This window comes from Haliaeetus albicilla, chromosome 4, assembly GCF_947461875.1.
Source record: "Haliaeetus albicilla chromosome 4, bHalAlb1.1, whole genome shotgun sequence".
NCBI lineage: Eukaryota > Metazoa > Chordata > Aves > Accipitriformes > Accipitridae > Haliaeetus > Haliaeetus albicilla.
The window spans coordinates 52,027,041-52,049,775 of NC_091486.1; the positions used below are offsets into that span (position 1 = coordinate 52,027,041).

At 38.1% G+C, this 22,735-nt stretch overlaps 1 protein-coding gene across 4 annotated transcripts in view; it reads right to left on the reverse strand.

Moving 5' to 3' along the window:
• The window catches only part of NADK (NAD kinase), a 28,196-nt gene extending 6,273 nt beyond the window's left edge, over positions 1-21,923 (reverse strand). The window contains exons 1-9 of one of the 4 annotated variants that reach the window (XM_069782702.1): positions 21,902-21,923; positions 12,907-13,120; positions 7,779-7,862; positions 3,165-3,294; positions 2,517-2,625; positions 2,190-2,275; positions 1,795-1,897; positions 799-950; positions 187-286 (exon numbers count right to left, since the gene is read on the reverse strand). In XM_069782702.1, the coding sequence (XP_069638803.1) occupies positions 187-286; positions 799-950; positions 1,795-1,897; positions 2,190-2,275; positions 2,517-2,625; positions 3,165-3,294; positions 7,779-7,862; positions 12,907-13,079 (937 nt within the window). In that variant the 5' untranslated portion in view covers positions 13,080-13,120; positions 21,902-21,923. Of the gene's footprint in view, positions 1-186; positions 287-798; positions 951-1,794; positions 1,898-2,189; positions 2,276-2,516; positions 2,626-3,164; positions 3,295-5,477; positions 6,497-7,778; positions 7,863-11,384; positions 11,494-12,906; positions 13,121-17,688; positions 17,757-21,901 lie in introns of those variants that run through there. The other 3 variants (XM_009923283.2, XM_069782704.1, XM_069782703.1) reach the window with 3 other exon arrangements.
• Between the last annotated feature and the right edge of the window lie 812 nt (positions 21,924-22,735).

Here is a 22,735-nt window from a genome sequence, read left to right on the forward strand (position 1 = left end):
TAATGCTTTGTTGTGGAACACATTAGCTACCAATAAATAAACATACCTATTCATTGCACACTAACGTTTTTTGTCACCAGTGAACAGAAGCTTGAGATTTTGTTTCCATGTGAGAAAATCCTCCAGTAAAATAGCAACAGTCTACACATGAACTAATAAGCAATTTAACTCAAGAAGCAGACTCACCATCTCCTTGCACTGTTGTTATCAGGTGTCCATCTAGAAAGACATCTACATTGGAAAGGTAAGAAGAAGGACCACGATCCACTACAACTTCATTTAGGACCTGCCATGACATCAAATATTACACCAGTCCACTATTGCTGACTTGGCAATGTAAAAAAATGACAAGCTGAAACAAGCTTTGAAAAATTCATACTGATTTAGTACCTGCCAAATTAGACTCTCTTTATGGTTCTGTCTTATCAAGTGCCAGCTGCAGTTGTTACATGTTAAGAATTATTTCCAGAAGCTGGTTATTAACAATGTACAGGGTTTTTCTTTTTACTTATAAAAATCTTTGGGCTATCCCATTTTATAACTACTACTTTGTTTTCAAAATAGAAGGAAAATGTTACTACAGGAAAGTACAATATTAGCACTTATGATTGCAGAAAGTAATGATACACCACTTCCTCATTGTGCAGTGCCCATATTGTGAATTAGAGCAATATGGATCTGTCCCACACTACTGGGCTAATGCAGGTAAACTAATGGAAGGGGGAAAGTTATAATAAAACAAGTACAAAGCAATTTACAAACAGTGTATTAGTTCTTTTGCTTATTTTGCCCTCTGACCTGATATTGCATAATTTGCTTGCCCACTTCCTTCTCTATATTTGTAGACACTACTCCATTTTCTTCTATACCATTTTGTACTGTCATTTTCTCTCTGTGCTCTTTTACTACTTTCACCTTCAGCCTGCTTCGTAGAACAAGCGCTGCATTGCCTAGAAGTGAAATATAGGAGAAAGTACACAAAAATGATATGCTAGTATAGTAAATAAACCCCTGTAACAACTAGCGAACTGTATGAAATGCCACCTCTCTATTGCCCGTGCTTTCAACGTTCCCAATTTCATTCACAAGATAATTGTCTACATTTGGTTAAAGCTCAAAACTCATTTTTAGTAGTAAGGAGCAAAATTAAAGTAAAATTTGAACCCAGTCCTTCCTCCCTTTCCTCATGATGCAAAAAGAAAATTTAAGTTTTATATGGACATGATCAAGATGGGAAAACACTGTGAGCCTCATGTGATCTTCACTAAGACAAAAGCTATGCTTAGAGAGAATGAGTGCATTAGAAACACCTATTAAAAGGCAACATTCTAGCAACATGAGAATTTATACGTCTTTTCAGGAATCTACTTTGGATGCAACTCAAATAATCTCATATTGAAGAAACAAAGTATTTCTTCCCTTAAATATTTTATTTGCCTGACTTCTCAGTATTTAAGCACTGTACTGCTGAGAGAAACAGACTACCACAGATTTCAGAGCTACACTCTATTTGTATGTTTATCTATCATTTCAAGTAAATTCTGCATCATCTTTTACTTGTTTACTCCACACAGGACAAAGTTATTTCTTAGCCATTTTCCTTTGCATAACAGTACAGAAAGCAGCACTGAATGGGTCAATGCAATGCAATGCTTTTGTTAGTTTAGTATACATTTCTTGTGACTCAATCTTATGGGCCAACCTAAATGAGTTGGTTAAGAAAATTACTAGTCTTGGAAAAAGCTACAGAAAACGTAACAAAAAGAGACACCACACCTTGTCCCCTTAAATTACCTTCTATAACCTGAGTGACTTGGGACTGAAAATTCTCAAAATTAAATGGAGTAAGAAATCCAAGGGATCCCAGATGAAAAGCCATAACTGGAGGTACACTACCCTATCAATAAAGAAAAGAATTTAAAAGCTACGGAATAAAAGCAATTCATACTTCTACTAATTGCCTGTAAATATTTTGACTATTGATGTAACTTCAACTGTGCATAATAAAAACAACACATTACATAGACTATTTTCAGAAGGTACAGGGTAAAACAGTCTTGAAAAAAAAAGGAATGAACAGCAAAGGACAAATGCTGTCCTCAATAACAAAAGAAAAAAAAAAAACCAACCACCTTCAAATACTTCAAAAAGAAAAGAGGTCTTTAAGTCTATTTCCCATAAAGACCAACCTGGAAAAGCGAAGAAGCATAAAGTAAGGTCCCATCTCCTCCCAGGCATATGATAAAGTCTATCTGATTGGAGATATCATCATAATCTAGAAGCAACATTGAAATAAAAGTTTTGAATTAAGTTTTATCAACAGTCTTAATTTCCGAACATAAATTAAGCACAGCATGCCAACATTCACTCACAAACATAAAAAAGCACACCTAAGATGTAACAACAGCTGTTTGCAAATACACATTAGTTTTACAAACTTGACCCAGCGACTAAGGAAATACCAAGACAAAAAAGCAATATACTTCAACTTTACTTTCAAGACATCATTACCATACCTTCTCTGAAGGTGCAAAATTTCTTCTTCACTGGTCCAAAATTATCATCATTAGCTATAGCGGGGTCTTCCAATACTTTTTTTTCTACATACACTATCATATTGTTCTCCTTCGGAGAGATAAGATAAGCTTGTTAATAACCTTTTAAAATGACAGAATATTTGACCCTCCCCATAATTTGCATTAGTTTAAAACATATAAATAATAATTTACAGAAGTGGTCTGCATCTCTTGGTTGCGGGGTTTATTTTTAATGTGTGGTCTAATTCCAGTGAGAATTTTGCAGCACGCACAGACCATCTAATGAATTAAACTAAACTAAACTTTGGAATATAGATTACATGATACAGTAACACTGCTGTTTGTTCAAGGCTTAAAGCTTTTTATATCTCATTCCCTGTAACTTAGAACTGCAAACAGAATGAAGCAAAGTTTTGAGTTTACTTTTTTTTTTAAGCTCTGTACTTGCAATATTTAAGTACTGACTTAAGCTCTGAAACAAGTTTTATTACTTCCAGTGGCAATGGGTAAAACAATGTTTGCACTATACACTCCTGTACATTCCACATTCAACAGAATCAGTAATTGAGAACAGTTTAGATGTAAAATTTTTAATTATGGTTAAAAATGGAATTTACATTTCATTACCTCAGTAAGATACACACAAAGCTCTTTAAAAGGCTGCAGCAGACTAGCATCACGTATCTTTTTAATAACAAGGACGCTCTTGGGAGGTTTGTTCCATGTCAACCGCTGGCTTGCTGGATCCTGAATGTGCCTAGAGAATAGAAAAAAAGACAATGTTACTACATTTTGCTTTGATAACGTTCTCGTCAGTTAAGAATATATCCTTAATTATAATTGCACGCAGTCCCAGAACAATAGAAATAAGGATGCAATAGATTGTGTTGCAACGATGCCTTTTCCCCCCATGAAACCAATCAGTGCTTTACTATATTAAGATAGTAACACAGTATTAAAGTGTCCATTCTTATAACTGCTACCATGCTAGCAACACAAGCAAACGGAGACTTTAACAGAAGCACTACAAAAGCTCCTGGATCAAGTTCTTGAACTGACATCTTCCCTGATGCTTCCAGCCATAATGCTTTCCTCTTATCTTGTCTTAGTGCTCTCTCCTCTTAAGCCAACTCAAAATAAGGAGAAACATCCAATTAGAGAATCAGAAAAAGCTACAGCATAAACATTTTTCCCATCCAATACTCTAAGTCAAACAGCTTAAGTCAATGTGAATTTTAAAAATAGTGCAGTAGTTCCAACCCAAATATTCTTTTTAGCAATGCTTCCTTCAGCACTTTTTCACTGATACCAGTATACAGTCACAGTTTTCTCAATACAGTTTGAAGCCTGTAGATGCAGACACAAATTCTACAGTTTTATACTAAACAAGACCATTACAAGAGAAGGGCAAATAATTAAGATTCACATGGTCATCTGTACGAAATCTTCAAGATAAGCCTCAACAACTATGACAACACTATAGTACATAAACTCTATTCTGGGAAGTCTGCATTTGCAGCTCTCATACTTCCTATGACAAAGCCTCATAAATAAAGGGCTTAAACAGGAACAGATGCCTGTATACTTCTATTCCAGGCAAACATTACAGGTCTGTAAGCATACATAACTTTTGTGCAAAATTTCTTTAAAACTCTAACCTATATATTATTTTAATGTTGACCCCAAAACAAGTTTATCTGCTTAAAGCAGCACAACTACCAATTCAAAAAAAAAATCCAAAACCAAAACACCCCACCAAAACCAAAAAAACACAAAACTTTTTAAAGTATTTTAAAACTCCTGTCTGCCTATTGTCAGGACAGTATTCTAAGACTTGAGAACCTCAAGAACTAAATATATATATACACAAATAATTTTACAGCTTTCAAGAGGGTTCAGTAAGAGAACACTCATGTTGCTCTGTAATACATTTAGTTGATTTAGGAATACCCAGCTCTATTTTCCTTCTTCATTTATATCTACTTCTAAGCTACATAATTTCACAGTTGTATTTCGCATGTTACAAGCATCCCATCCTTTTCCATATGGTGCAGATATAATCCATAAAGCAAAGCAGATTAGTATAAATGCTGAACAAGCCAAATTTACAAAGAGATTTGGATTTAGCACTTCAAGGGTTAAAATAAAACAGATGATGATACTGGAGGTATAATAACCTGCTCATTTTCCTTTCCAAAATGCCTATACTCTACATATAAATACAGCAGAAACTAGAGATTAATGAAGTAGTCTAATACCAATAACCTTTACTAACAAACAGTGCCATCTCTCCTTCTAAATATCATTATATAACACAGAATACAAATATGCAGTTACACTCGGTATCACACACAGGTTTTCAACATTACATTATGCGTCATCTCGTATTTTACAGTCAAGGAATCATAGAACAGTGGAGGTTGGAAGGCACCTCTGGAGATAGTCTAGTCCAATCCCCTGGCTCAGCGTAAGGGCACTTTGAAGATACCATCCTCGGTCTCAGATATCACCATGAATCTGAGATTACTATGAATCTGGAAGGCTTCCTCTGACTTGACTAACCAACCAATAGCTAAATTGAAAATAAACCAAAACAAAATAAAACCAAATAGGAAGAGCTGCATTCATGTGTTTATTGGTGCCAAACAGTTGCAAAGGAACTAAAGCTGGAGTTTTATATGCTATTTCCAATACAAATTGTGACTAAGGAAGCGTTTTCTATACTAAATTTATAAAATTAAATTCCTCAAATTTCAACACTATTAAAAGGTAAAAAATACAAATAGAGAAACCACCCCAAAACCATTTCAAGATGATCAGGCTATCCTCTAAACCTGGCAAAGAACTAAAGATTGCAGCACTGCTTTTCACTTATAAACCTAGAACTAATACAGACTTCATTCAAATGAAGGACAGTCTGCCTATTTCAACTGTACTCACCAATGCCACGTAGTTCTACTAAATGAAAGATTATTCATAACATGCTCTAAGATCTTCATGTTTCTTTCCAGGAGTCAGGCAAATGCAACAGCTCCAAAAAAAAAAAAAAAAGGCTGAGGCTTTTATCACTTAATAAACTGCTACCTCAAAGAAAACATTTTTCTCTGAATTTTTTTTTCCCCAGTTAAGTATGTCAAATCAGTCCCAATAAAAAGTTGTGAGGCTTTACAGAAAAATCCTGTATAAAACATCTATTACAGATCTTCAGAGGCAAGATTTCATAAGAAAAATCCTATTTCAAGAAAGAATTTTAAAATGGGTATTTAACCTCCCCTCTCCTCAACAACACAAGCACCTGATTCTTTTTTCACTGAATAGTCATTCAATTCTTCTGGTCATCTTACATAACGGTCTTCGGAAAGCAGGTCTTTCAATACAATCATCAACACTAGCACTTAAAGAGACACCAAGACCTTCACTAACTTTTGCCCGTACATAAAAACTAAGGCTTTCTGTTAAAAAATTCTCTCCAGGGAAGAGAGTTTAACAGTATTACTGACTGTAGAGAAGAAGAACCCAAACAAAAGGTTTTTCTTGTTTTTAAAAGCCACAGCAAAAATCTTAAAGTAAGAATAGTAATTTACAATTTAGTCTTCAAATAGTCCTTTCCTTCAATCACCTGAGAGCACCCTTTTCTCCCCAGCTGTTTTGAAGACGGCATAAGCAGCCTTTTCCCCAGCAAGCAGCGTGCATTTAGTATTGCCTGCAGCCTCTGTACTCAACTGATCTTGACACTGTCATTATATACAATATAATGCCAGCCCAGCCCATGGGGAGGAGCACATTTACCAGTCAGGTGGGTAAACATACAATGCAAGCTGGGTTTCCAGATGAACTGCAGCGCTCCAAGCCACCAGCCTCAGAACAGACAGAAAGAACAAGGAAGCTGAGAGTTACTGTACACTGCAAGATTTCCACCACACCCTCGCAGGAAAAGTTATGATACCACCAACCTGTTTTGAGGAAGACTACTACTATTTAGGTAAAGATTTAGGCAACTAAATACTTAAATACCTTATGTTTAACTGAAAAGAACAATGAAATAAAACTTTTTAAAGGGACAAAAATAGGGACCACTAACTTGGTTATCTGTAGAACCCTGACATTCCTCATTTGACCAAGTCAAGACACTATTTATTAAGTATAGAATACAAGGTGTAAAAAGCAACACTTTTATACCACCCAACCTACAAAATTAAAATGTTTATATGCCTGCTAAGCAGAAACCAACCCTTTTTTTCACATTAAGTTCATCTGCAGAGTCCAAAAGCAAACTTGCCTTAATGATATTCATACACTGAAAGTGCCATAGATCAAATACAAAAATTCAAACTACTATCTCAAACACATAATACCAAGAGAGAGAAGGCTTTCCTCAGATTTCACAGTACACAGAACAATTTCTCCTCCTTTCCTTGTGTTGTCCATAAAAATTTTTGCTCCTTTATCGTTCAGAAACACTGCTCTTTACATACTTCAAGATGGAATAAACGAAATGCTACCAATAGCTTCTCCGTATCATAATTAGGTTTCTATAATACACATGGCAAGTTTACTGTCAATTATGTTGGAAAGTGTTTATTATAGTTGCCATTGTTGACAAACTATGGATTGCAGATTAGGCAAAACACGTCTAAACAAAATTTCAGTACTTAATACTATTCACATGCCCTGCTGTATTTTTATGTGAAATGGTTGATTTTTTTTTTTCCAATATAGATATACTGAGCTGTGAAAAAACTCCCATTAGTTTAGGTAGTAGATAGTGGGCTTAAGAACAACACATTAATTAGTAACGTAAAACCAATAAAATTAATTTCGTTTTATGTCTGCAGGAAGTATTCCAACCGGCAAAACCACTATAAATCCATACAGAGAAATACTGATTAAGTCCTATCACCCCTTGGGAGAAAAAAAACCCAAAAAATTACAATCAAACCCACATTAGATTTTTCAACATGCAGATCAAGCTAATGCACATCTAATGGGGTTTTAGTTGAGGATACAGTTCAGCAGTGCTATCCGTTCTCCTTTGACTGACTTTTTAAATGATGAACATGTGATGAAAACGGCAGGCCAATTTTGGCAATGATGACCCCAAGCTGGCAATCAAGCAACATGAAAATCTCTAAATGTCAGGTAAAATACAAACAATCCTGATTAGGGGGTGAATAGTAGAAAAGCAAACTTTTTTCTTTCCCATAGAATAAGCATAATACCATTCATTTGACAAGTACTTACATAATCGTTTTAGGATTTTGCAGCATACAGGCCTTTGGTCCAAATGTGGTCACTGGGCATGGTCCATGCAAGGAGCGTGTTCTCCTAAATACATATATATATAAAAAAATAATAAATAAATGTGATGACAAACCGGGTATAATTAGCTCCCCAACCACCAAAACCACTTCTTTGAAAAAGCTGCACTATGCAATACAGGGCAAAGTACATTTCTTAATTGTGGTTGACCAGCCAATGTAATTTTACACATATTAGCTCTCACATGTCAAATCTAAAACTTAATTCCTGTACCTACTCCTTGAAAGTGGTTTTAATCAAAGCCTCACTCATAGTTTATCCCTTCCACATACAGAGTAATCACTTCCTAAATATTAGTATCAGGTACATATTCTTCTTGTATTCATTTCATCTTCACTTTGCACAAAGGAAGCATCACAGCCTCAAAGAAGATATGGTCAAGTTTTCTCAAGTTGGTTCTGTGAATTCATGTCAAGCCTGCAAAGATTCTATTCAGTCTCAACTCTTCTCGACACTACAATACAGAACAGTACATGTGTGTCTCAGAGAGACCAAAAAAATGTGTAGATAAATCCCAAATTATAGAAACGTAATTCATTTTCAAGGTCTCACTACTGTGAAAAGGAAAATTCCTATGCTAAAGAAACAAAGCACAGAAAATTCCTGTTTCAGAATGAGCTATATAATTCTTACATATTAAAAAAAAACCTTTGATTTTTTTTTTTTTAAAGCTAGAGTAAGAAGGCACTTAAATAACTGAAGGACACACTTTTCAGCTCCTCAGTTTGTTGTAATCCTAAATAATAGTCAAGATGATAGCATAAACAAGTATTTAACACTTCGAGTACTCAGCCAGGTACTTGAGCAGTAGTTGACTGAACATTTCAGATTTTGTAGAAAGTTATTTAATAACACCGAGAAATTATCAAATGAGATTGGCAACATTCAAAAGAAACTCAAAATATGTCTGTAATAACACTAGCTGAGCGAAAGAACAGCAGCATTCATGTTTTTTTAGGTAATTCGGTAGTCTCACAATCTTCACTTAACAAGTGTGCCTAATCAATTAATTAAAATACAGAGTGTAAGCCAGGACTTTTGTTTACATAGTATAAGCACTTTCTCTTCCATAATATTTTGGCCTGCATTAATGTCTGTTGACAGTGAGCAAGCAAACTACTAAGCATACAAACAAAAAAATAAGCCCAAGGCTGCTGTTGTCAGGCCATGTTCTCAGCAAAAAAACCTACAATGACTAATAGCTGTGTGTCATTAGGGTGTATAAAGGATTAGTCTGCATCAATTCTTAAGTGACTTCAGCTTCACTGCTGCAGACACAATAACCATGATACCTTCTTTTCTGTATTTCTTGAAGCACTACATCTTATCGAAGAGCACACAATTTTAGAGCAGGACATGCAGAATGATTAAATGTGGTATAAATACACATAAAATAACTTAATGAGTGCTCTTCATCTCAATAAGGTACAATAACATATATGAATTAGGTTTCCCAGTGTAAGGCTTGACAAGCATTTACAATGAAGTCTCCAACACCAAGGCAATACCTTCAGATTTTTTTTGCCATGGTCAAGTCACAGTAATGGTGTCCTGATCGTTTAAGCACTTTTTGTTGCTGTTTAGATCTCTGTACTTAATAAATTAGTAAAATGCAAATCCTTCAATTCTAAGGTATATGGAGATACCTATCTGCAGTACCAGGCCGTAGTTTTGAATAGGTAGGAAAAACTCTAATTTTTTCCATTTATTTATCTAATAAGAGCTAATATGATCTTTGTCTTCAAATAAGTAGGAGCTCTGAAATGTCATTTATCCTCAAACTTAAATCCCACCCAGAACACAGGATTACTCCTAGCTCCAGGATGAGATTATCTGGAGCAAGTCAGAACCATTCTGCCTTACTTCCCTCGCACATCCTTGAACAAATCTGCAAATGGGAGCAAAACTTATTCAAGTCATGTAACTGTTGAAACATTATGTAAATGCTATTAGATTTATTCCATTAAAAAAAAGGGGGAAATATGTCCTTCCTGTGCTTAATTCAATTAAAACACAGGAACTGGTAACTAACCTACTGCTTGGCAGTAACAAATCTATTACTGCACTACCTTCTATTGTGTATATTATAAAGTAGCTCAGAGCAGCCTGATGACTCGCTCTTAGTATAAAAAATCCTCCTCAGAAATCTAACAAAAATGAAAACCAGATGACAGGTTAAAAAGATATAATTAAGGAATAACAGCAACATCTTATTTGTTGCATGCCTAATAAAATAGGCGTGTGTACGATTTGAATTCCAATAATGAGAATGGGTATTTAATTTCCTACATTTAACACATAAAAGTTATTATTTTTTTCCATTTGTAAGTCTAGGCATGACTAATCCAGTCAGATAAGAGTATTACTAAGTGTTTTATAGAGTTTATGTTATTTCTATTAAAACAGAAAAATGAGTAAGGACTGACATAGAGATTAATGTGTGTACCAATACATTTAAAGAAACAGTAAGTCTCTATCTACTTGTTAACAATTACACTCAAAATCGGGACAGTTAAATAACACCCTGGCAACATCACCTCCCACTTCTTGCTCCACTCAAGTAACTTGCTTCTCCCAAATAACTCTCTTTTTTGCCTTCTTTCAACACAGGTCGTTATTCCATGCCACTCCCAGTAATTGGCTAAACTCTGTTCCTACAAGAGGCATTAAATATCCATATCTGACCTTCATGACATTCAAACAAAAGTTTTCTCTGCAAGCTCTAATTAATCATTGGTATACATTTTTGTTGAGATTTTACTTGGTTTTAGTAATAACCTATGCACTATTCAAGCAATAGAAGGTAAAATGTTTGAGTGAACAGAATTTAAAGTTGTTTGTAGTAAGACTGTCTTTGCCAAGAATAAGCAGCAACACACTGGAAATTATACATCTTTTAGGAAAATATACTTGCCAGTTCAAAGCAGATAGGCAACTACTTCAATCTGAATACTACATAGCAAGCCCGAGATCACTTTCTGGCATTCTACAAAATGCCTTGTGACAATTTTGCACTAAATTGAAGACAGCCAGTGAATGAATGCAGAGCATCTTAATGAAAAAAAATCTTGTAAGGCATAACCCTAATTCAAACCCACAATGGGTAGGGTCTACAAAGATCACTTCTAGTTTGAAAAAGTAGTTATTTAGCTAGAAGATAATAATACACAAAAATTTAGACCACATGGTCTTTTACACAGGTTGACTGAAGTCTACATTCTTAAAGGTCTAAGCGAAGAGAAAAAAACCCAGTTTTACAGCATGCTTTTAATGTAAAGTCTTACATATTGACTATGACACACAACACAGTAGCTAGAACAGTACAGTCAGAGCACAGTCCTTTGTGAACATTTTCCAAAAGCGTTAAAGTACACTGACTTTCTGAACTACATATGCGAAGCAACTATTTTCCTAACCTTTTAACCTCTTCAGGTAAAGGCTTTTAGTATGCCTCCCTTCACCATAAAGCTTCCCCCTGTGATCTTCAGCCTCACCCACATATGCTCTGCCTTGCAAGAGCATTCCTACCAGCAAAGCAGTAACTCTGGACGAGAATTTCATCTGTTGAGAAACTCCTCCATGATTCTGTCCGTGCTTTTATAGAGGGCCACAATGTAAGTAAAAGTTCTGCTATGCTTCCCACAAGATCAAGACACGCTGCTACCACAGCAGGCTACTCAATATTTACAATGGGTCCAAAGATCACAAAAATCAAAAGTTCTGTCCAAGCTGTCCATGTGACAAGAGCCTTGCAACCAGATTAGAAATTTGGCTCAAAAAAAAAAGGGGGGGGGGGGGGACGTTTCTCACTGCTGTGAAACTATCTGCAAGCACAAACCTAGTTTGCGCTGCCTCACATTACCATATAACTTAAATACTTATACAGGTTTTTAATACACAGCACTAAAGCTCTAGCTAGAGCATTTGCAAAAATCTGCAGAAGTGTCTCTACTGTTGATTAATTCTTTTTTGAGACTGTGAACTCTGCAAATACCTGTTTTGACAGCCATACCATTTTGATTACAGGTCTGCTCTTAGTCTACCCCCAACCTTTAACTTCCTGCCTTCATTTTGGACTAACAACCTTTTGAAGTACGTTTTAAGAATCCCTTGAAAGCAACTTGCTGAGCAAGAGGTAAAGTTCTGCCTACTAATTAAAGATAGGGAACCAAGCACAAAACTGTTCCTTTCTTGTGACCTGAGCTACTATGAAGTTACGAATTAACATAGCTCAGTACAGATGCATTTGTATTTTATTTCTGGAAGGTACTTAAAATTTCTGAAGCTAGGTTGAAATATGACAAGTATCACAGTAGTCAAAGTTCAAATCTACCCCAAAACCCTGAAAGTCAAGTACTTGTGCACAACAGCTTCCTCATACTTGAAAATATTTTGTTTATCTGCTTATGAACAATAACCTTCTAATTTTTTATACTTTAAGGACTTCTCCTAGCTGGAAAGATACCCATACTTTCTTCACTAACTTTCTTACTAAGAAATAATTTCAATACATGATGCTACAGATAGCAGTTTTATGTGCAGTTTGTCTTCAAAAAAAGGATCTACTACATTTCCCATAGCCATTTTTAAATGCAAACACGTCACTGAATCCAGACTCTGACATACTCATTTCAGACAGCATTTAAATGGCACATACAGAACAAATGAGTGATGTGTTGTCTTGCTGAAGCTATATGTGCACATATAGAATGTTGCCGAAATATCTACAAAAAGCAGTTCGAGATCTCCCAAGAAACACTGAAATAGAAGGCAAGCCTCACAACCAGCCAGAAACTATTTACATGAATGTCAGTTTAGACATGGCTACTTCAGAAAATCAAGTTCTTTTCACAGCATGAACCACAATAGGATGGTTCACTAATCACCTCCCTCTCTATTTATTACCACAAAACACTGTTTTTATTTCTGTTCATTATCGCTTGTCACAGCTGCAAGACTATGGTTATATAAAAAGAGGAGCAAAAATTAAAACGTAGATAATTTTTTTTTTCTTAAAGGTAGCAACAATGGGAAGAACCAAGATCCATACCGGAATTCTTTGGTGCTTCCTAGGGCTGGTGAAGCAGACAAACTTCGTGACTTAGCTCGTCCCCGGCTAGTACTGCTCCACTCCTCATCATCATGACATGTTGAGCAATGATAAGCAGAATCTGAGCTCACATCAGCCTTACTGGTACACAGTTTTTCTCGATTCATCTCCATACTGGAAGTGAAGGAACCTCAGCGAGAGAGAAATTCGATTCCTGTGGAAAAACACCAGGAGAAAGGGAACAGGGAGGAGAGAGAAGAAAAATGTCAGTATTAGCAAAGCTAATAGAATAAGTATTAAACACTGAGTTTACACACTTTGATAAACGCTTCTAGAAAGGATTTGGGCAATTGGTAGTTCTTCAAGGTAATAAGAAGACACTGGATGGAAAAACAACTAGAATTAAAACGCGTATGTTCCCAGATTAAGAAGGGCTCATTACTAAGTAGTTTCAAGACTAGCCCAGAGTCATGTCTCCAGTTATACATGGGATATAATATATTTGTGTTAGATACTGAAGAGGAAGAAAAGCTTTAAGTATTTGCCAAGGAATCAAGACTCAGGAAAAACTAAAGTCTCCTATTAAGCTACACATATATTGAAAAAATAAAACTACAATACTCTAAGCTATAACAGAAAAAAAAAAAGTCAAAAGTAAGCACAAAAATAAAGCAATAAAGATAACCTTAATAAACTTCAGTTCTTCAAAAAAATGAGATTAATACCAAGCTGAGAAGAGACAAAAACAAGTTCGAGGACAATACCAAAGTTCTTAAATCATTTGTGACAAACTGGGGATATGGTCCAAAACAAACAAGATGAAATAGGGACAAATGTGAAGTATTTCACTTCCACGAATAATCAGCGCAAATAAAAGATAAACAGCTAGCTAGACAGCAATTTTGCAGAAGTAAAAAAAAAAAAAAAAAAACCCACCAAAAAAACCCACCAAAAAACAAACTAAATAACCACCCTTCCCCAAAAGTACTAGAAATCCTGTATGTAAGTTCCCATCATTATTTGAACCAAGTAGAAGAAGCCTTATCAGAACATAAAGCAACTTTCAGTGTATGAACGAACACTGAACTATAAACAAATAGTATCTAAGATAATGCAGTCCAGAGGAACAGCACATTCCTTAAGTCAGTTGACTTCAGCATGGGGAAAAAGTTAGTTCACTAAAAATTTGCAGATCTTTTTAAAACAGTTTCATCACTTTGGAGGCACTTCCTACTGTATCGTGTAGAGAATAGACCATAACATTATTGTAACCATTAAAATGGACTATGGCTCTGGAAAATACTCATAGAATAACAATATTTGGTTGTAAAATTACCAGAGGATGACAATCTCCACAATTTTACAAGTACTGTTTCACAGCATCCCAACTTTTAGATAACAAAGCATCAGTAAAATGAAGTTGTAATTTTAGATTGAGCACTGGCTCAGTACTAAATTAGACAAAACCACCATCTAATCAAACTAGAAAATACTAGCCTAGATTAGGCTTACCCTAAGAGAACACCACTACAAAGAGGTACAATTACTGTCAGCCACTAATAATTTATAAGATTCTGCACTTGTAAAGATATCAGTGTTGTTGGTTACTCATTGCTTAGCATCACCTGCAACCATGACTTGGGAAACAGTCATTTCAACACATTTATAATTTTTTACAGCTAAAATTTAAAAAAATGTAACACTATTTATAGACAACTTTAAGCTCAATATAAATTTTGTGCCAGTTAGTTGATTTATGCACCTAAGTACTCTGGTTATGCAAGCACATATGTAAAAGAGACTGTAAAATCTGACTCAACATAAATTAATTTTAATAGATTTTAATTTGTATTACCTTTTGTCACAACCTCATCAAGCTTCAGGAATACATCTCTGGCTGGTTGTTCCTGAACCAGCTACAGAAAACAAGTCATTCAGATATCCAAGTTTCAGAAAAGAAGCCACTTTAAGATGAGATATTCAGTATCTCTGACTGGAAAGGGTCTTTCAGCATCTTTGTGTGCATGAGGAAAGTTCTTACACTGTTTGCTCTTTAAGCTTCTCCAGCATCTTTATATACCCAGACTTCCATACACTTTACCATCTTTCTGATTTTTAAGGAATTACAGATCTGACTATATCTTTACTGGAATACTATGCTCTTAGCTAATATTAACCAAAACTATTATAGTGAATCAAAACTAATGCTTAGTATACGTGAATACATTCCATTTTGTAGAATGAGCCAATAAAAATGCTGGAGATAATTATTCATCAATGGAGGAGATCAACTCCTCAAGAATAATCCAGACAGGGAAAAAAAACCCACACTGGAACTGCTGGAGGAGAAAGAGCAGATACCAACAACCACTGCAACTGTGTTTTATTACCAAATTTAGAAACCAGGTATTTCCAAAAGAAAACCTGTCCTCACAGAATTACCTTAAGAAATTGTACAGAACAGTTGTTTTTACCTGTATCATTATTTAGCTCTTAATACAAACTGCTGCTAAACTATTTCAGAAGTATTGAGAGTGAAAATCAGTGGAGAGCATCTCCTCTCCTCCTCATCTCCTCTTACCTATCCCCAATAGCATATTTCTCAAAGACATTCCTATACCCACATACCGCACTACACATCCACTCTCAAAAGCCAGAATTGTAAGTAATTATTTCTTAAAAATCTGCACTGAAAAATGGGCATACACAAAAATATGACAAGCCCAGGCAGTTAACAGTACATCATTTTCCTTTACTTTCCCATTACATAGGTTATCAACTCCTCATTCCTTTTTATCCAAACACCAGGAGCTTGATCTGGGCCTAGGAAAATAAAAATTACAACAGCAGTTAACAAAGCGCATGGAAATGCAACGTCTGTGAAAGCAGTTCATGGAGAACTAGTTCTCAGTAACTTCACAGCTGATACATATGTATCCTATTTCACAGCATCACCCTTAACTAAGAGGTGCAGAGAACAAAAATTTATACAGTAAACAATAAATAAAGTGTGTTTCCAAGTGACTTTGTTTGAAGTATCTTCATCTGACAGGTGCTGCCAGTAAAGAAAATCAGATTAGAACAACACTGGAAGTAAGACGGTGTACAGACCTACTAAATACAGCCTAAGAACTTGATATTCCTTCCGTGTAATACTTTCCAATTCAGGATGTTTTAACTACAGCTTACACCATGTACTGTTTAATTAACATTCCCTCATAAGACCTTTATTAAATAAGCAGAATTGACATAAGGACAAAACTATCACTGAACAGCTTCCAGGATTGGATCCAAAAAGTTTAAGCATATGTCACAAACTAGTGAAAAGGCTGCTCTGGTCTAAGTCATGTCCAAAATTTAAAAAAAAAAAAAAAAAAAAAAAAAAAGCATTTAGATGTTCAGCATTACAGAATGAAGGACAATCGAGAAAGTGTTAATATTCAATATTAAATTTCTGTGATGGTGACATGAAGTACCCAGTTGAGTCACCTCTCACATGTATCCAACCTTTCACTGTAGTTTCCCATCTTCAACTTCTCTGTCATTATAAATGAATGTTCCCATGAACCAGAACTTCACAGAGGTTTCATCCAACCATCTTTATACAGAAGGATACAATACCATAACATCATCAAAGCTTTACTACACTGTTCAACTATTATTAAGGAATTACACTCCAGGTAGACTGTAAGAGTCCTAGTTACAAAGGAGTCTGAAACAATTCTACTAAGCTTTCATATATATGCAATCCACACCCAGGTGACCACGTAAGAGTTATGTGCACTCGCATCTTAAAAAGCCATCTTCTCAACTATTTGATCGCACTGAAGAGCATACAAAGAAATATGACCTTTTGATGCAAGCAGCTACAAAAGGAGCATAAGGCTGCAAATCATCAAGCGATTTAATTTCCTTTTTAATGAGCATGCCTGTAAGCTGTTGTTTTGTAACAAACTTTTCCTGTCAAATGCGTTGCCATAAATCACCACGATTAGAGGACTACTGCAGGGTCCATCCTGACCAAATACTCACACTACTTTTAACACGCCTTCAAGACTGCAGCATTTCTACTAATTTCTTAGAAATTGTATCAGCCATTCAGAACTCCTCATTTTGTACCTTACTATCAACTTTGTATTAGGCCATAAGAGGACAACATTATATCCAAAGATGGTATCGCTTGTCCCGTTGCTACAGATCCCTGTTTGCTTAATCACTTAGTTTTGTGGAGAAGATTTTTTATTACTATATTTTGCTGAAGAAAGCGCTCCAATAAAGGTTACATGTATATGACTCCATCCCTAAGGCACTAAACCCCCTCTCATCCAAAAAAGAACAACTGTAGCGGGCAGACAAAACTTCATTTTTGGTTTAGTTTAGAACTTCGTATTCTAGTCTGCCTGAGGAAAAAACCCCAAATTAGTATTCCATATTGAAATACAGCAGTCTGACAGCAGTTAAAATTTAGTAGCGTGTTTTTTGATTACATACTCAAGTGCTATTTCTACTAAAAAACAGATAGTGTGACTATCACGTGTTAAATATCCAGGGAAAACAAGTCCATTTGTTAACCCTTCCGCTTCGGAAACACCACCACATTCCCCTACAATACCAAGGAAGAGTCATCAATAACCTAAACCTCACCGCCAATCCTTTAGTCAGAAAGGCGGACGTTAAGACAAACGAGGAGGTGGATGGCACACGCACACTCCGTGTGGGACCGGGAGATCGCGGGCCACATCAAGCGGTTCTACTTGCTATCCTTTCGGAAAACTATCCTACCTCAGGGCTCCTGTCCCCTCACGTTACTAGCGCGCACCGACGGTGCGTTCCCGTTGAAGAGTCCTCCCGGGTTTAGCAGCCGCTCCCTGGAAGCCGGCGAAAGAACCGACAACCCGCAGTTTCCCGAGGGCCGCCCCAGGCGGCTGCCCCGGTCACCGCCGCCGCGGGAAACGACCGCCTCAGGGCCGGGTCGGGCCGGCGGGACTCAGCCGCAGGGGATGCGGGCTCCGCCGCTCCTCGCCCGCCCCGCCTCAGTGCCCGGGGACGGCAGCCCCAAAAACGGGGTCGCCCCGCAGCCGGCCCCGCCGCGGGAGGCCGCTCGGCCCCGGCCGAGCTTCTCCGGGGTGCTCCCCCCTCAGCGCAACCGCCCTCCCGGTTCCCCCGACTCACCGCGGGGCCCCCCCCCCCCCGGCCTGCTCTCCCGCTCGACGGAGCGTCCCGGCCCCCTCGGCCCCTTTCAGAGGCCGGCACGTCGACCCCGACGGTGGTGGTGCTGGTGGCGGTGGTGTTGGCGGTGGCGGCGGCCGCGGTCGCTCCCGGGCAGTGAGCGGGGCCGGCGGACCCTGCGCGCCTCCATCGTCCTCTCCCCGCCTCCTCAGGAACGTCGGCCCCGCAGGCGGGGCAACGCGCATGCGCCACAGCACCGCCCTCAGGCTGGGCGACCCGCCCTTGCGCAGCCCGGAGCGGGCGGGGCAGCACACGCCTGCGCGGGCTCCCACCGGCAGCGGCAGCGCGGCTGCGCATGCGCGGCGGCGGGCGGGAATCGTTGCGCATGCGCGGCCGCAGGGCGGGGGGGTGCTGCATTCTGCTTTTCAGTCCCTTGTTGCTTTCAATTCGAATTAGACTCCAGCCCTCCTCAGACTAAGCGAACTGCAGGCTTCTCCAAGACCTGCTGTGGTTTTGGTCTTTTCTTAACACTGCGACTTCGGCAGTCATCGCCCAGGCGGCCCATGGCAAGCGCAGGACGAGACACTGAAATTACGGCACGTTTTAGAAGGTGCCGGGTGTGTAACATAGGTAATCTTACCCGTAACGTTTCATTTAAGGACAGGCGTGATATAGAGAACGAACTGCTTATTGCTTAATAATTATCTTTCTGTAACTTTACATACCAAGGACTGGTGTTTGTCAAGGATTAAGCCTGTCAGAGACTGGTAGTTGGGAGCGATGAGCAAGAGGGAGCCATGAGCAATCGCAAAACTTAATTGTTTGATGAATTTACGATCTTGTTGAGAAGGCACAAGCAGAGGACTTGCTTGAAGAGATAGGGCCAGAAAAGATAAGAACTCCTGCCTTTATTCTCGTCCTTGTAGATAATTTAGCTTAACCTAGCCATATGGTTTTACATCACTAATGAAAACTTAGATAATAAGAGCACTAACAAGCATTGATGTATCAAAACATGTAAAGGACCATACTGCACAAAATCACCTGAGGAGGGTCAAGTAGCAGACAAGTGAGGAAGACTACAGAAGACCAGAGGACTCCTGAAGACCACCAGAGACCTTCAATGCGCCTGCGTAAAGGACATTTGCATATGCTAATAGTTTCCCAGAAAACTAATTAATATGTATAACATTTCTTAGAAATCTAGTGAATATGTATGTAGAACATGTACTTAAGCTGCACAATTAGGCCCAACAGTGTGCACGATAGGTGGAGCGATCCCCTGTGCACCCAGCGCTGCCAATAAAGAATACCTACTTAATAGTTAATCAGGCTATTGAATTAGTTTCTTTGAATCAGGCACAGGTTTGTATATTGAATGGCCTTCGTCAGCCTTCTGCCCTTTAGTTCACGCCACACCTTTTAATCCCTTTGCTATGGCTGTAGTTGTTTGCACACACTTCACTCACACTCGCCTACCCTGCAATAACTGCCACAAGCTTTCACCTTAATCTTTCCTTAGATCATCAGTTAAATACTCTTTCTAACATAAAATTCTGGCTTGAGAACGCACGCCACCTTAATCTATCAGAATTGCTCTTAATCTCGACTACCAACATAAGCCCCTGAAATGCAGGAAACCATTCTCCAGCCTGTCCTTGATCTGAAACCAAATTTTGAGCAAGGGTGAAACAAAACAAAAAGGCATTTGGTTTCCGTGTGCACGCTATCTTGAAATCATCAGGAGCTTTGTCACAAACTTCAACAGAGGTACAATCAGGCCCCTGTATAGATGCCAACAAGAAAACAATCTTTCACAGTTACCAAAACCAATCGGTTTTCTAATTTCTAAATCGCATTTTCAACCAATACTACTTTAAAGAGATCATAGACTCATACATGTAGCTCACGGGATTGTATATCAGGATAAATCCACAAAGTGAGAAGTTACACCCTTTGAGAATGTGGCAATTTGGGGTTTTTTTTCTTCTTCCTTCATGCAGAAATCTATGTTTTCAGGAAACTGGGGAGCTACAAAGAAGTGACAGTCAACAAATGACAAGACGAACTTGAAAAAGAGGAAGCAGTTGCTACATATGGGGAAATCCCATAGGCAATGTTACACCACTTTCTAAAAAGTGCAGTATTTTGAGTCCCATTCTCTCTTTAATCCTCCATCCAGACAATGTTAAGAGCCAGTCTGCAAGGAATTAAGTAAATGATACACAGTTGTATGAAGTTAATGATATCTTGGAGACTCTAACGTCTTTCAGGTGCTGAAAGAGATATTCAAAGTATAAAGGGACAACATGACACTAGGAAGGAATATAGCACTAAGTTTTACAGAGTCAAAACATTCATCTTAAAAGCTGCAATAAAACAACACGTCCCAGCAGAGAGGAGCCATGCTTGGACACAGTGCCTTTGTTAACCGTGCCTGTCCATACCCAATTACTGACTACAAAAGCTAACCAAGGAGTAAATTTTCATTTGAGTTGGCTCTTGGGATGGATTTTTCCAAATTTATTAAGATGAAAGTGATAAATCACCACTAGAACCATTTTCCACAAGAATATATATTGGCTGTTAAAAAAGACATTTCGAAGTGGCAGGGGTTTTCCCCCGTGCACAGTAACCTCATGCAGTTTCTCAACATTTTGCATGAGGCATGAAGTCTGCAACATGATGAACACTTATCCTCATTAATTGATGGAGATAAGACTGCTAATCAGCTGAGCCTATCCTATTTATAAAAGAGCTACAGTTATAACAGCAGCTCTGAGCTGCCCAGGTTCAGCAGCGACCTTGGAAGCTCTGCTTGCTGGTCTGGGTGAATATAACAGACTGGTAACACCTCTTCGCTCACCTACAGACTGAAGTGCCGTGAGAAATAGAAGAGTCTTATGTCACTTTTGAGCCTGTCCTCCCTAACACCAGTTACACAATCAGAACAGTGCAGCTCGGCACTCTAACCCAGGTTGTGCTTCCTTTCTCCAGGAAAGACACCGGGGAAAAATAAAGAGAAACACTGGCAGTAACACTGAGAAATAAGCATAAAAACATACTGTTTTTGTTCTACTAAGGCTCTCAGTTCTGTGAAATATAATTTGACTGGCTTTAGATAAACAAAAAAGATAAGTGAACAATAATGCTATTGCTTGTTTGACTAATTGCACAGAAGACTGGTGCCTGATACAGAGAGGCTCTCTGTTCAGTCTCCATCTGCAACCCAAACCTACCTTCAGCAGGAGGTATTTCCACTGAACAGGAAACAATTAACAAGTTGTCTCTATTAACACCTAACAGGGTTGAAGAACATAGTTCTTACCTCTCAAACTTAATTTCAAATAGTCTCTGATGACTCAGAATTCCTGAGTCTTGAGAAATAAAAATGTATCACTAAATTTAAATCCCGATGAAAATGGTGGCACGTGAGTGCGACAAGTAAGCTAGTTATCAACGGTCACAGACTACAAAGCCACTGACATAAAGACAGAGAAATGTATGCCACAGCATTGCATTCATTATTCAGGCTCGTTACAAACACCTCCAATTGTTACGTAAATGTCATTATCCCAATTTTAAAGACTGAACTAGATTAAATGACTTGCACAAGGGTTAAGAAATCTGTGGCACAGCTGAGATAAGCAATCAGGAATGTTGGCATGTAGCCCCACACTCCATCCACTTGACAATACAGATCGTCTTTGTTAATGTCAGGATAGGATTGAGAGCTGTTGGCAGCCAGCAAAGAAAACTTAGGTAGTAGGGAGCGGAGAGATCTAACATGGGTAGAGTAGTACCAAAATAGGCACCCAGGACTTACCTCCTATCTCGCAGCAGGATATAGAGAAGAGACAGATCGATGGAGAATGGCTTGGGATACAGCTTGGGGTGTTTTGGAAGGTGTTCCTGTCTCTCCCTGCACAACTAATGGAGTCTGTTTTTCTGCCTTCAAAACAGATAAAAACAATTACTTCCCTCTTTATCAATCTTGTCAGGACTGTAATCTCACTGATACAGGAAACGCCTCTTTGCATGCGCCTGAGAAGCATGCAGTCCATATTTTATGGATTTCCAGTTGCTACCCTAATACACATAAGAATTAAAAACTAGGTCTACTTATTACACCATTTTACCATTCACAGGAAACCTGGTGATTCCATTTGAGGAAAGACCGTGATTCACATTAGACTTTGATTCTTTTTAGGGAAGCAGCTTGGTTAATTGGAAAATTTAAAAGCTTCTAGTGGATTCAGTCTTCCCAGAGAAGACAGAATGAGGTGTTTGATAAGCAAGCACAATGCTGCAGCACTGAATTTCAAGCCAAGTCACTAGCTAGAGGAATTATTTCTGTTTTATCAGGGATCCCTCTAAAGTCAAATACCCCTTAAACCTTTACTAGGCTAAACTTTCCTATTGACAAAGCCAACATTGCCCACAATTCCAAGTGGAGACACTAAAGGGAACTCTAGGGAAAAACTTCTCTTGGTTTTCTATCAAATACCTTCGCCCTGGCTGTTTGGGGAGGGTCTGTGCAATTGCAGTTGCCACCTGTCGTCAAGCCACCAGTGCTTCCAACATTTACGATAGGAATGTAGAAGAGATGCCAGAACCTGGCCTTATGGAATTCTAGCTCTCTCATTATTTCAAGGAAAGT